Raw genomic sequence first — 14,665 nt, 5'->3', positions numbered from 1 at the left:
ATGTGAAGGCCCTCCCCCTCCCCTAAAGTGTTTTGGTGACTGTCAGAGGGAACTTTTGACCTGGGCTACTGTACTATTTCCCAGGAAATAGGGACTAGGAAAGGGGCTTTATATAATGAGTAGACATAAACACATGAGTAGATGCCCAAGGAATGAAGAGAGTGGGAAGGAGCTTCTGCTGAGGCACACTCTTCTCACCATACCAGACACTTCCCCAAGGCTTTTATAAACTTCAAACAGTAAAAATACTCTCAAGTGCTCATTGCTGTTCAGTTTACTCTTTATTCTCAGACTTTCAGAAGTCCTCCTTATGGTCTGCCAGGTGGGAGATTCTTTGGGCAGGAGTGATTGGAGCAATAATACCCTCCATGAGGATGAAACCAAGAGCCAAATCAAGTCTCAGGCCACATGTCTTCTACTCCTGAGAAAATGTAAGAGAAATCATGGAAATCTTCTCTACAGTATTTTGCAAACAGGATTGAGGTAGGAAAAAAAAAACAATACAAAAGTCAGCAAAAACAAGACTGCCAAAGCTTTAGTTCCTGCTCTCGTTTCAAGGTTTCATGTAACAAAGAACTGTGGAAATTTGGTTTTCATCTCTACCCATCTGCAGCTGTGGTCCAGTGGAAAGAAAACACTGGATTGGGGCTCAGAAGGCCCGAATCTGAATACTGGTTCCAACTTTTACCAGCTGTGACCCTGGGAAAGTTATTTTAACCCCTCTGACCTTGTTTCTTAGTCTGTAACATGTGTCTATTGATGCACTACCTGTTTTGTACAAGCTTGTAACATCAAGTGCTTTTTAATTTTTATTTTGGTGAGGTTAGATCACAAAAGATACAAAGCTTTAATTAGGACAGGGTGAGTAGCTAAGTGAGTATGTATTCAATTCCTTACTAGTCCACCTTTCTAGTGTCTTTGGATTTTAGCCCTGTCCCAGGCTTACTCGTCTGTGTGCTGTCTTTGCTTCTTTCGAAAGTTTGTCCAGTACAAGTAACACAAAGGGATCTTTGTCCCTTCAAGTATGGAAGGGCCATTCCACAATAGTCTCATTCCCACCTTAAACCTGTTATCACTCTGCCTTGTGAAGTCAACCCAGTTCTATTGCTCCTGTCCTCAGTACCCTCTGGTTTCCTTCTACACTTTCTTCTCAGACATTCAACTAACTATATACAATTGGGCTGGATTATTCTTTGCACTGCATTCCTCCTCCTTGCCCCCTATTTTGGCATGGGCACCAGAATTCATTCACAATACAATTCTAGGAATAGCTACAGGACAGTGAAAAATGCTGGTCTTGGAAGTCTGGGAGAAAAGCACAAGTTTTACTACCTGACATAAGCTCTGTTCATGATTAGTTACTTACCTGTCAGAGTCTGAGTTTCCCCATTTATAAAGAGGATATTTACATTATCTATCTAGGGTTATAGTAAGGAAAAATACTTTTAATATTTGAAGAGTTAGTACCATCCATAGACTTTTCTGAAGTACTGATGAAAAAAATTGTGTTCATCATTAAACCATCTTACTCACAAGGAGTTGCAGTCTCCACCCCTAAACCTTTTAACACAATTAGAAGATGAATCAATTTAAATAAATAGAATCTTGAATTTCAAACTGGATCCACCATATTTTGGGACAATTTAGAAATCCTTTCCCCTTTGAATTTGCTATCTCACTTGTACTGTCTTGCCTCATAGGACATAGGGAGGAAATTTTGAAGAGCACTAAAGAAATCTTAGGATCACTGTGATCCTGTATATGAATTTTGGAATCAGAATACCAAATGTGTTCTTTACGATGTGATTTTGGGTATGTAATTCAAACCTCTGCCTGCCTGTTTTTCACATCTTCAAAGAATATTCAATATCTAAAGTCTCTTCCATATGAAGATGAATTTTATAAAAAGGGAAGGAGAAATAAGGTTTACAGCTAAGTTGTGTTCCTCCCACCATGAAGAAACACAGTACAAGGCTATATGACCTCATAGCCCTTCCTCTCGACAACATATCCCGTGGAGACAAAGAAATTCATTTGATTTGTGTGTGGCTTTGTAAAGCCAACCAGATTCAAGCCTTACTTATTACATTACTTCATTGTTGCTGATAGGAAAGCACTTGAATTTTTAACTTAGGGACCTATATTTCAGGATCATTAATAATATCAAAGTTATTGACTCCATAAGAATGAGGCTGATTTGTTGATATTTAGGTATAGCTTTCCATTATGTCTTATAATCTACAAAGCTCTTCAGTTTATTTAAAACAAAAACAACTTTTATGAAGGCATCAATAGAATGCTGGCCTGAGAACCAAGACACTTGGCCCAAATACCAGTTCTGCTAGTCTGGCCTCAGTTTCTCCACCTAAAAAATAAAAAAGTTTGCCCTTATACTACCAGTGGTTACTAAGTTGTGAGGCATAGAAACATATTACTTGATCATCTTGATTATCCCAAGTTCACCCAATAAAATAAAATGTTTTATACCTAAGTGCTCTGCCATTTTTTCTGATACAGATGACTGATTAATAAGATGCAAATTAGTGAATTCATAATACCCTTAGGTTGTGACATTTTCTCCATTAATAAATTATATCGTACAATACTTATCAAAAATAGGGTGCTGCAAAATGTTTCTTTGACATTATTTCATAAAAAATTGGGATTATTAAATCATCTCCTCTGGTTGAAAATGCTTCTGATTCTAAGCGTTTTTGAAAAAGCTTAAAACCCTGCAAAATGATTTTTCCTAATTTTAGCTTTAATAATATTAGCAAGAAAACTAATCAAAGCCAAAGAATACCATTGCCACTTTCTATATGAGGAGATGGGAAAACTCAAGCAACATGGATTCCTAAACTCTTAACTTAAAATTGAATTTAATCAACTTTTAAATGACTAACATTCTAACCACTTCTTCATTTGGCCCATGTCTTCTGACACGTAGGTGGAGCTATACTTAAGAGGGAAGCACATGACAATGGAAGTGTGGACAGAATAAAGGTTTCAGGGGATCCCAGATGAAGACACTCAGCCTCAGACCAGAAGAAACTAAATTTGTTTTGTTGTACTACAGATATTCACCACCCAAATTCATCTTCTCTACATAGATATTCATGTAAATATCACCAATTACTCAAATGTAGAACATGGCAACATCAAAGGAGTGTTTTCAATTCCAGGAAATAAAAACTCACAAAAACGGAGAGTTCAATTAAATTCAGTTCTAATCAAAGTACCTAGATGTTTCTCTTGATGAGTCTTTGTTTAAAAACAAATAAAAGATACCTGTTATTTTGAAAGAAAGCCAGATGTAGTAAAAGGAAGGGCCCAGCCACTTTAACCCATTACCCCATAGTTTACTAGAAGGACCACAGAGTTTGTGATGGATTTTCCAAGGCCAAGTTTCAGGGCAGAGGACCAGTAAGGGTGGTGAATTTCAAAGGAATGGGGAGCAAGACTTTACTTTCAATGAAAAGTTTACTCTACTTTTATTAGGAGAAGGATATGTCTAAATAATGGAAGAATAGTCCTGATAAAATAATGAAGCCATGGTGAAATGAGAAGCAGGATGGGTAGGAGAGTGAAGACATGCTGAAGCAAAAGGCCATGCCTTCTCTTGTCCAGCTCTGTCACTTAGCTGTGTGACTGTACAACTGATCAAGCATCTTTCAGGGCCTATTTCCTTTTCTGTAAAAGGAATCACTTCACTTGCTTGGTTCTCTGCTCCCTTTCAGATCTAACAGGTGACAACAAAGTGACTTGAGAAGACAATGTGCATTCATGAAATAATTATGAAATACACTGTTGCTTAAGGTAATGTCAAGGTACCAATCAAGAGATTTATCCTTTTTTAGTCTGTCACATTCAAAATCAAAAGTAGCTAATATTAACAGACACTCATTACCAAGTCCATTTCACCATGGTATGATTTTAAAAAAGAAGCTTCTATTACAGAATCATGGTTTAAAACTGTAATAATTCCAGTTGGTCGTGATGTCCTTCATTTTGTTTTTATTATAGCATGTTTGCTTAATTTACAGCAAGCAGAAAATAAGCTGGGTCTTTTTGTTTTGATCCAAACATTGATGTTTTTAAAGGTTGTACACAATATTTGTTAAAAAGAACATATAAAAATACCTTTTTAGAAGCTTCTATAAGAAAGAAAATACAAAGTTTAACCCCACAACTTTCCTTTGCTAGAACTGCCAGCTATTGCTACAGTTTTAAATAGACTTTTTGTTGTTTTGAAACTATACATCCAGGAAAGTCTACAAAATTAAAGAAACGTGCATATAAATGATTGCATAGCAGAACATGAACATTAACTGCAAACAGTAAAGAAATAAAAGTTAGAAAGACTATCAAATATACAAAGGTTCTAGAATCAATTCCTTAAGTATGTTCCACAAATAATATTTTAAAACCATCTTTTTTTGTTGTTGTTTTTTTTGTTTTACACACCTGGCCTAGATAACTAAAACCAAGATAGAATAAAATAGGTCTCTAAAAGGAAACTTTCCCCACCAACACCTCTATTTAACAAGAAATCCAAGGTGTAATAATGCTAATTCTTGCAATGAAATAAGGTTGAACCTTGTCAAAAGCCACTTTTGTTTCAAAATAAAACTACTTGCCTTTCAGAGAAATACTTGATACCACATAATGATCTTGGTACCATGTTCACATTTGTTTATAGCCGAGTACTGCATGTAAAAATCATCTAAGAACCTGGAGATGCAGTTCTTGCTTAAATCTAAAATCTCCTTTGCTTGTAATTATTTTCCATTTTATGGTACTGAAATAACCTTCGGTCTTAGGGGTATTATCTGTGAAACTTGCCTAAATAAACTTAAGTATAAAGAGGAAAGCCTCCCTCAGGAAGAGGTGGGCAGATTGATACAAATGAACACAACTGAACATCATTGGCATCAAAATTGAGCTCTTACAAACACTGCACACACCCACACACCATACACACACACATACATACAAACAAAACCTACTCTGAAACAATTTACTTGCCTCTAACAGTAGTAAGAAAACTAAGCAATATTATGGTTAATAGCTCTCTAAAATTCAGAATAGCTACAAAAACAGCACATTTTTCCTAAAAATATTTCTGCTGCTATCATGACCTCAAATTTTAGTTAACATTACAGATGTTTTCATTTTTCAAAATATTCAGAAACCAGACAAAAGCAGTCTCTGCTCTAGTTGAAAAGACTCAATCTCCCTGAAGACTTCACACCCAACTCATCTTTTGTGGGTACCATCTACCTGAGATGGTTCAGCTGACAAGAAAACTTTTATCACCAGACTGTTCCATAAACCAATGATTATAGCCACAGAAGTGTCAAAAGCAACCCTCCATCCCCCAGCCCCCAGGTCCATTGTAAACCTGAAATGCCAGAGCAGTCAGTGTTATACGTGGCTATTTTTTCCATTTTGTTACCGCAATATTTCAAGGAACAGCCTAACTTTCTAGCTTAAACAGTTGTTCTGTCAAATTGATACCATTTTTACTTCATAGATATGAACTTTATTTCTAATAGGACAATGTTGCAAATTATGGTCAACTAACAACTTTTTACCAATATTTCAAGCATAAAAAAAGAGAATCTTTACAAAAATATACAGAGACACCACAATCAAATTGGTAGCTGCCCATGACATTTAACAAACTGGACTCTTAAGAGTGGCTTCTCAACAGTATATCATTTTAATTATAACCATTGCCTGCTACAGGGAAAACTGACAAAAGTAAAAGTTTTGGGGTTTTTTTTTTGTCTTTTTTTTTTTTTAAAGCACTGTTGCAACATTGTATTCCTGATAATTTAGTAAACTGAACTATGAGTAAATGAATGATACATGCCTAAAAACATTATGGTTATGCTGTTAGTGGCCACTGGACTTTGGACTAGTCCAGGACCTTGATCTAGATTTTGACCTAGACCTAGACTGTGATCTTGACTGGGATTTGGATCTGGCTGGTTCTTTTTTCCTTGATTCCTTTTCGTATCTTGAGCCTGACTTATAATGTGTTTTGGAATCTGTTTTAGAAGTGCCTCTAGTTTTGGTGTGAGATGCAGACCTAGAACGTGACTTAGCCTTCATTTCTTTCTTGGGCTGGGACTTGGATCGTGATCTTGAATTGGATTTAGACCTCGAAAAAGACCGGTTTCGGTGTTTGAATCTTTCAAAAAAGAGGAGACATTAGATTAGCGTAAAAACACGGTTTCCTCCTAAATCTGATATTTATCATTCTTAAGAGTAAATAATTTCCTCTGACAATGATTCATTAGCTTTGCATTGTAATAGATCAGAACAAAACTAATTACCTATCATTGTCTGAATGGCTTCTGCTACGGCGTGGTCTTCCAGTAGGTCTACTGCTAAAAGGCACATCAGAAAAAGTAAAGAATGAGAATCTACTTATGTAGATGATTAAAATATTGGCTTAAAAAAAGATATGCACTTAGAGCCAAATTATTATTTTAATGTCAATGAATCATGCAATATATAATAGTTCCTACATGTGGTTACAAGTAGAGTATACAAAAAATTCAGAATATTTTTTAAAAGTCTTAACAGCCAAATAGTAAATGTGCTTTTCTTTTCCAATCGACTGCTACACAGTTAAAAACCACACATCACACTTACTTTCTAGGACTATAAGATCTTCTGTAGTTGTAATCAAAAGAACGACTCCTAGACCTCCTCCTTTCGTAACTTCGGCTTCTGGATCGCCTGTATCTGTCATAATCATCATAACGAGAAGAGCTGTATACATTTCTCCCTTCCTTGGCTTTCATCTGATTCGGTGCTGTGGAAAAAAGTTTTGCACTTAAAATCTCAAATGACCACTTTCAAATTTTCATTATAAACTATCCAGTGCTTTGTCACCTTTTTTTTAACATCAATATCCTCACTATTATTTTCTGTGGAGATTTAGATACGAAACTGCATGCTGAGTAAAAAGGTAGGGTTTAATTGTTTTACTTTTCCAAAGCAGGGTACAGACTTGGCCTCGGAGTCAGAAAGACCCGAGGTCAAGGCAACTCTCTAAGACTATACCTTACTAAAAAGGTATTGACTTTGCATCTGAAGATTTGTCCTACTGAGGAGTTCCCTACATCAAGGAAATTGTGAGTCCAATGCCTATCCTTATTTGATTTTTTCATGACAACTTTTTATTTAAAAAACCCTGATTCCTCCCAGCAGTTTCAGGATATAGGCTGGTTACTTGTTATGCTGTTCAAGATATATTAATTACTTTCAAGTACAAAGAAAACATAAGAAAGGCTAATCCATTGCCTCAAAATGATATACTATATTCTAAAGCAAAAAAAAAAGAATTATTTCACATTGAAGATGTCTTTATCCTGAATAATCTTTTGCGAATAACAATTCACTTCTCACCAAATGCACAGGTACTATTAAGTACTTTCGAAGATGTCTTTATCCTGAATAATCTTTTGCGAATAACAATTCACTTCTCACCAAATGCACAGGTACTATTAAGTACTTTCTGGGCTCTATAAGCATAGTGGGATATGGTCAAATACAATATATACACATTCATGAGTCATAGAGCAAAACAGCACTATTGTCTAAGTATCCACATACGAAGAGTTCCCACTGAATTTTGGTCTGTAGTAATCAATACTACAACAGAATAGATTAGTTTAATTCTTTCTAGTTATCATACATAATCCATGATCCAATCATGTTTTTAAAAATTTACAAGATCTGTGATAGAAATTACAAACGTATTAAATGTAATTAGAATAAGATTTCTCATTGGTTTCAAATGTCAAGCACTCTAAGAATATGAAATGAATGAAAATTCTTATTACCAGATTAAGGAATCTTCAAATAAAATAACTCTTTAGAAATGACAATAAAAATTGTATGGAGCCACACTTACTTTTGCGATCCCCTTGTGCAAACTGGATTTCAATTTGACGTCCACAAATCCATTTTCGGTCCAAATTATGCAGGGCATCTTCAGCATCACGAACATCTTCAAATGTGCTAAATGTTAAGGGGCTTGGGAAAATTTTGCAAATTTTTGGTATAGAACAAAAGCTTAACTGGCAAGAGTGACATATTCCATGATCTGTCCATCTTCCCCCCCCCCCCCCTCTAGAAAATCAACTAGGTAATTTATACTTACTTCAAAAATCAAGCCATCTGTTTGTAAGGTCACAAAATCTTATTATGTATGCAAAGATAGATGAAGCCATTATCAGAAAAAAAAATTCCACTATTTTCCTAACTCAGTCTTTTTAGAACTAAAAAACAAAAGCTTAAAAAAGTTAGCAGAGGATACCTCTCTAATCTGAGTTTCAGGAGTTGTAGTACTACTAAATGAAATTTCCTTAAAATTTTATCAGACTCTCCTTGTTTTCTCTATACACTAAGTTAAAATGAAAATATGCAACTACCCAAGCTAGGTAAACAAACATATCTTGCAAGAGCTAAAATCTAAAACTCTCACTATCTTTCTGGTGTTTTAGTTCCCTTGAATATGCCTAATACTAGGGCTTCAGCCACTTATCTGACAATGACCACAAAAAGACAGTATAATGGTTATCCTTCTATTGTGTATATAAATATGAAATTACTGAGCATCTGAATTAAGTCATGGTCTAAAGCATATAGTCCTGGCACAACTCTGTAAGCGGTACTACCAAGAAATAAAAGACTATTATATAGAATCCTGGAATGGTCAGCCAATTGCAGAGTTCTTAGTCTAGCACTAAAATGAGCTGTTTAATGCAAAGGAGTACATTTGGAAATGATTTTCTAGTTGGAAATTACAGACGACTTCCTCACATAAGTTTTATTAACAGTTCAAAGTTTTCTGGGGCTTTCTACTTTCCTCTCAATCCTGTCCATTTTAAGAGGCAAAAAATGAGTGAGAACTATTGGCCTTGAAAGAACAGTTAACTCATACATCCAAATACAGTTCTATTTCCACATTCCCAGAAGCTTTCCGTGTTGCTCAATGGTAGGTTCATTTACTGGGAAGTCTGATTTGGTGGTTTTGGGAAAAAGTAAGGGCTAGATTTGGATATTTTAGTCTACTTGTTATTCAAGATCACAGTTTTGAACTGGTACTAATGCTTTTGACATTAACTAGGGAGAAGTGTTTCTAGAGTTATTCAAATACAGTATCATGAAGATGTGTCTTTTCAAAGATATGTATATCTTTGAGTCTCTATAGCACTGAAAATAATTCTGGCACCATCGAGACCAAATGGTTAAATTTTCAAGGGATTATTTGTTTTCTTTCCTGACATGTGATAAGGACACCAGACCTTATAAAATAGAAGGGCTTTCATAAGAAGTCCTATTAAAAAAACAAAACAAAACAAAAAAAACAAAACACGTCTTTAATTTAAAATCTTGGGAAGAAGAAATTACCTTAGAATACTAGTAATAAATATTATCCCTTGGAGAGCTTTAGGGGAATAATTCTAGGATAATTAAAAACAGGTTTTAATGTACTGTAAGCAGATTTATGGTACTCTTTAGTCAGAGGCTGTATTAATCAAAACCAAAAAAGTTATAAAGGATTTAGGTTTTTTTTTTAAACATTTATAAAGCCAAGAATAATCATCTTAAGGTAAGTTAAGGATTTTTGCTGCACATCCCTAACCTTTGAAGTGTCCCTCTTCATATCTATCCCTTGGTATGAATAGAAAACAAAGAAAAGACTGGCTAAATCCTGGCTTTACATATTGGCTCAATGACAGGGAAGCAGGAGGATAAGTTGGATTGGAGGAAGGTTAAGAAATTATCACATCAATCCTGAATAAGAATGTGCTTTGGGAACTCTCCCAAATGCATAATTTGTCACCTTCCTTTCTTTATTATTTAGAAATCAGATACCACCCAAGACTTAAGTATCTCTAGTAACAATAATTCATTAGACTATAAATGTCTATTTTTCTTGTATATGTCCTCCCCTCAATTGCCTTTCTGATAAAGGTAAAAAGTCTGTTTCTGCCTCAAGCACCATATTTTTGAGTCAAATTAAAGCAAAGCATATTCATTCACGTGTCACCTAACAAGGAAAAAGTGGAAGGTCAACTTTGTGTCACTTAATCCTATCTTTGCCATGCCAAACATCAATGATCATGTTTGAAGAAACTGCTCCTGTCATTCCTGAATTCACTGGGCTCCAAATTTGCCCTAGATCATGTTAGCTCAATCAGGGTTTGAGTCACATACCCCCACCCACCAAGTCCAGGTTTTTTATGGGGAAGTCATTAGAAAGCGTGATGATTCAGGGTTCCAGATCAGCATGGATCTATCTAGCAGCTGGAATTTTTTCTTAAAAGACTAAACAGCTGGGGGCAGCTAGGTGGCGCAGTGGATAGAGCACCAACCCTGAAGTCATGAAGACCTGAGTTCAAATCTGAGTTCAAACTCAGACACTTAACACCTCCTAGCTGTGTGACCTTGGACAAGTCAGTTAATCCCAATTGCCTCAGGGTGGGGGAAAAAAGGACTAAACAGCTGGTACAAAAGAGAGGACGCCATAAAAGTACCATGATATATGATGGGACTAAGATGAGACAAGGAAATATGGTAGCCACCTGAAACATCTGGTTAGGCTCTGACAAGATTGACATTTCTGACCACCACCAGCAGAGCTGAGGTGCAGAAGGGAAGAGTGTGGACAGTTCCAGAAACCAATGATTATTGTTACTATGAAACCTACCACTAGCAGAAATGTCTTTTCTGGTGGCTCCGAGGCCCAGACAACCACCAATGTTAAGTTTTCAAAAAGCTATTAGATCTATATTAACTTCCCACTTCTTGAAGGAATGATTCTGTGAAGACTACTTTACCCTGGAGCTATGTACTCTCCAAAATGGTTTTGTGTCTGTTGTCCTGTGATACAAACAGTAAAAATTGTCAAGACCCAACCTAATACTTATATGTTCTGAGCTAAAACTCAACTGTATTATATGGCAGATACATTTATCTTGCAAGCTGAGAAAGAATGCATTTTATACAAGACCACAATCACAATTAACAGCCCCCACAATTAAGATACAGGTTTTGTCATTAGACTAAACCAGAAATCAGTTTGCAACTTTTAACTGCTTACACAAAAACAAAAGGAAAATTGTTATTCCGTAGGATACATCAGGTATGACTCCTTTAATCTTGGCCATCATTCAACTTCATCTTGACCTTTAACTCTTTAAGTGCTTGTCAGAAGGACTTGTCATGAGATGCTTGGTCAAATATGACAGATGGCTTTATCTTTTACTTTGAAAAACAACCTTTTCCCCCTTTTGTAGATAAAGCGAAGCTTTGTCTCCCATTATGGCTTGTCCTTCTTCCAGCTTTTCTTTATTTTTTCTTTTCCCAAACTCTCCCTTCTCTTCAAGCCTGATCCTTAAGAGGTCTTTGGCTTGTCTACTTGCCTTAATTGTTGAATTCTACTCTAAAGGTTCTTTCATGCTTTCTCTTTGGGGTCGCCATAACTGTACAGCTTTACATTCTCTGAGGCAACAACAGAGGACAGTAAATTAGGGGACAATATTAAAGAAGTTTACCTCATTTTTAAACAATCTGTTTTGATCAAGTGTTTCAAATTATCAAAAGACAAGAAAACCAACCAACATTTTGCTAAGCACAAGAACATTACTTTTAGTTTGACTTACATTAAAAATGTGGTAGCAACCACGGCGTACAACACACCAAAGCTTAAATCACACATTAGAATTATCGATTTGCGTTTCAGCAGCGTGACTGGAAATTAATTTTTAATACTATTTTTGATTAGATCTCATAGAAATAAATAGCAATGAGCAATATGAGTCAGTTAATTTCCAAAAATCTGATGACACAAAAAACACTCAATAGATACAGCACAAAAATAACTACTTTTAGATGTGTTACCTCTTACACAAACTTGAATTTCAAACTTCAACACCCCTCACTACTCAGCCATCTGAAGAAAGGATATTGAACGTAAGCAAATCCTCTTGGACGACGAGTGTAGAAATCAAGTGGCACATACACATCAACTATGGGACCATAACGACCAAATTCCCGGCGCAAGTCTTCAGACCTAGAATACCACCAAAGATACCTCAAATTTTTTTATGTTCTGTTACCACTAACCATTTCTTTTAACTAAAAATGTCCCTTTTGTTAACTATGAAATACTCATATGCAAGCCAACTCTTCTTTCATAGAGACTGGGTGAAACTTTGATATGTATCCTGGCTAAAAAAAAAAAAAAAAAAGAAAAAAAGAAAAAAGCTCTGGCACATACTGGGAGCTAGGAGTATGAATTCGCTTCTATTATTTGCCAGGTATGTGGTAACTTTAGGTACTTAATCTCTCAAAGCCTCAGCTTCTTCATCAGAGGAATGCAGGGGTTAACATGTTCTCCAAATTCCCTTCCAGGCCTAAAAATGCATAAAAATTTATCACCAAAATATGAGATAAAAGAATGGTTCTGAAATTTACTACTTATCTAGTAAAGGAGCACCTTTTCTGCAATTTAAAATTTTAGAGAATTATCTATAAAACTACAAAGTGGTGAAACCTCTTCCTAGACCCTAGATGCCCCTTTTTTACTAAGATATTATTTTTAAATATGCAAATTAACTGAAGACATTTTATATTCAATTAGTATCAGGAACAAGGAGCATGGACTAGATGACTTCTAAAAGAATCCAGCTCTAAAATATCGTTGATCCTATTTTATAGCAAAATTAAATGACTGCTACTGGCAATTAACTAATCAATAAAGCATAAATAAAAACAAGTCTGGACAATAAAAAACATTTGACATCTTCCTTTGTGCTGCATTCTCAATTCTCAGGAAAACAGTTTAAGCATTTTTAAAATTATTTCTAAAGAACAGAAAAACAAAAAACTTCAGATGATAGATATTTAGTTTAGGAAATCTGAATTGTAAACAGTACAAAACTGCAAAATCCCAATCCTAAATCCTGTGAAATTTAAAATGTTTATCGGGCCCCCCGCATTGAAATTCTGAGTAATCTGTTAATATGCTTTTTTTCCCCTCCAACCCATAGCAGTGCCAACGTAAATCATCTCCCTCAATCTGTTTGAAGAAAACTAGAGATCCTAACATTTTTAAGCCTCTTTAAGTCTCAGTATCCCCAAGATAATGTCTCTCCAAAAAAAAAAAAAAAAAAAAAAAAAGGAAAGGAAAGAAAAGAAAAAAGAAACAAAGAAAGAAAGAGGGCTCTGGTTCTATGATCTAGAATCATATCGTTTAATTCGAAGGAAACCTATTTATGATGCAGACCATTTATAATCCTACAATTCTCTGGGGCACTTTAAACTTTCGCCAATCCAGTTAAAAAAAATTAAAGGAGGGGGTAGGAGAATAACTCACCAAAACCCAATTTAAATCCTTTACCCCCAAGCTTGGAAGGGGTGGGGGTGCTCAACTGTAAGCCAAATCCAGGCACTACTGCAGGAGTGGCGCCACCCCGCTCCCGCCGACACCGGCTCCCCCCTCCCCCCGCCTCCCTCCGTTATTTTCACGCAAAGACGGGCACCGTGGGGGCATTTTTTCCTCGCAGCAGGCCCAGGACACCCCCTATCCAGGCCCACGAACGCGAGGTCGGGAACGGGGGCGCGGACGGCGGGGAAGGTGTCCTCGTGATCAAAGAGGTTGCGTTTTCGGGGAGGGCGTGCGTGCGGGTGGGTGAGTGTGAGAGTGTGTATGTGCGTGTGAGTGCGCGCGCTCGCGCGCGGGAGGATGGGGGGGAGAGGCCGGACCTGGGGCCTCGCCTAAGGCCTAGCTCGGGAGCCCGGCCCGCCCGCCATGTTGTGCCCTAGCCTCTGCCTTCGCCTCCCTCTCCTCCGGGCCCGATTTTCGTCCCCATAGTCGCCACCGGCGCGGCCCCCGCCCCTACGGCCCCCGCCGTCGCCTCCCGCTGCCTCCCGCGGTGCCCCGGGTTCCGCCACTTACACACACCTGGTGTCGTCGGCCACATTCCTCACGAACAGGGACGTGTTGGGCGGGCGCAGGTAGCGGGACATGATGGTGGCGAGCGGGGCGCGAGGCGCGGAGGGGCGCGGGGCGGCGACGGCGACGGCACTGGCGCTAACGGGCGAGAGCGAACCGTCTGCGCGCGGCTGCTGCGGCTCCTCTCGCACGCACGTACGTACGTCCGCACGCGCCCGCTGCCAGCGCGAGACGCCCCACTACGGTAACCGTGTGTTCTCGCGAGATCTTCCTTTTTTTTTTTTTTTTTTTTTTTCCTCCCTCCCCCCACCCCTTGTCCTTTACCTCAGCCTTTTCCTCCCCGAACTCCGCCTTCCACCCAGCTCTCACCGTTGCCTCTACGAGATCGGGGGCTTTCCTAGGGGTCCTTTTCCCGCGAGAGCAGGCGGGCGGGCGCGCGCCGTTCCTCCCCTCCCCCCCTCTCCTAGCCCAGACTCGCGCTGGCTCTTTCAATATTCATTCATTCATTGTTCTTTTCTTCTGCCCCTAACCGCCTCCGAATCCCGCCTTTTCTTCTCCTCCCCCACTTCCAGCAGTCTCGGGCAGTTAGTGATCTGTACCTCGCGTCCTTAACCAACCGCCAGACTCGTAGTTTCCCGCCAAATCCCGGACTCTCCGGGAACAATAGAAGTGGTGCACTGT

General features: G+C 37.9%; 1 protein-coding gene across 6 annotated transcripts; it reads right to left on the bottom strand.

Moving 5' to 3' along the window:
• Positions 1 to 262: 262 nt before the first annotated feature.
• On the bottom strand, positions 263 to 14,218 carry SRSF10 (serine and arginine rich splicing factor 10). 6 transcript variants are annotated; one of them, XM_074305854.1, is made up of 7 exons: positions 13,988 to 14,218; positions 11,996 to 12,100; positions 7,931 to 8,034; positions 6,664 to 6,826; positions 6,342 to 6,395; positions 6,095 to 6,196; positions 263 to 421 (listed from the first exon to the last, which is right to left on the bottom strand). In XM_074305854.1, exons 1-7 carry the CDS (start codon positions 14,056 to 14,058, stop codon positions 400 to 402), a joined length of 621 nt encoding a protein of 206 aa, XP_074161955.1. In that variant the 5' UTR covers positions 14,059 to 14,218; the 3' UTR covers positions 263 to 399. The 6 variants fall into 6 exon arrangements, with proteins under 6 accessions (XP_074161955.1, XP_074161956.1, XP_074161951.1 ...); XM_074305855.1 differs by lacking the exon at positions 6,095 to 6,196; XM_074305850.1 differs by lacking the exon at positions 263 to 421 and having other exon boundaries at positions 3,998 to 6,196.
• Between the last annotated feature and the right edge of the window lie 447 nt (positions 14,219 to 14,665).

Source organism: Sminthopsis crassicaudata, chromosome 3 (assembly GCF_048593235.1).
Source record: "Sminthopsis crassicaudata isolate SCR6 chromosome 3, ASM4859323v1, whole genome shotgun sequence".
Classification (NCBI taxonomy): Eukaryota; Metazoa; Chordata; class Mammalia; order Dasyuromorphia; family Dasyuridae; genus Sminthopsis; species Sminthopsis crassicaudata.
The sequence above is the reverse complement of the archived record's forward strand: the minus strand, read 5'-3'. Positions and strand labels throughout refer to the sequence as shown.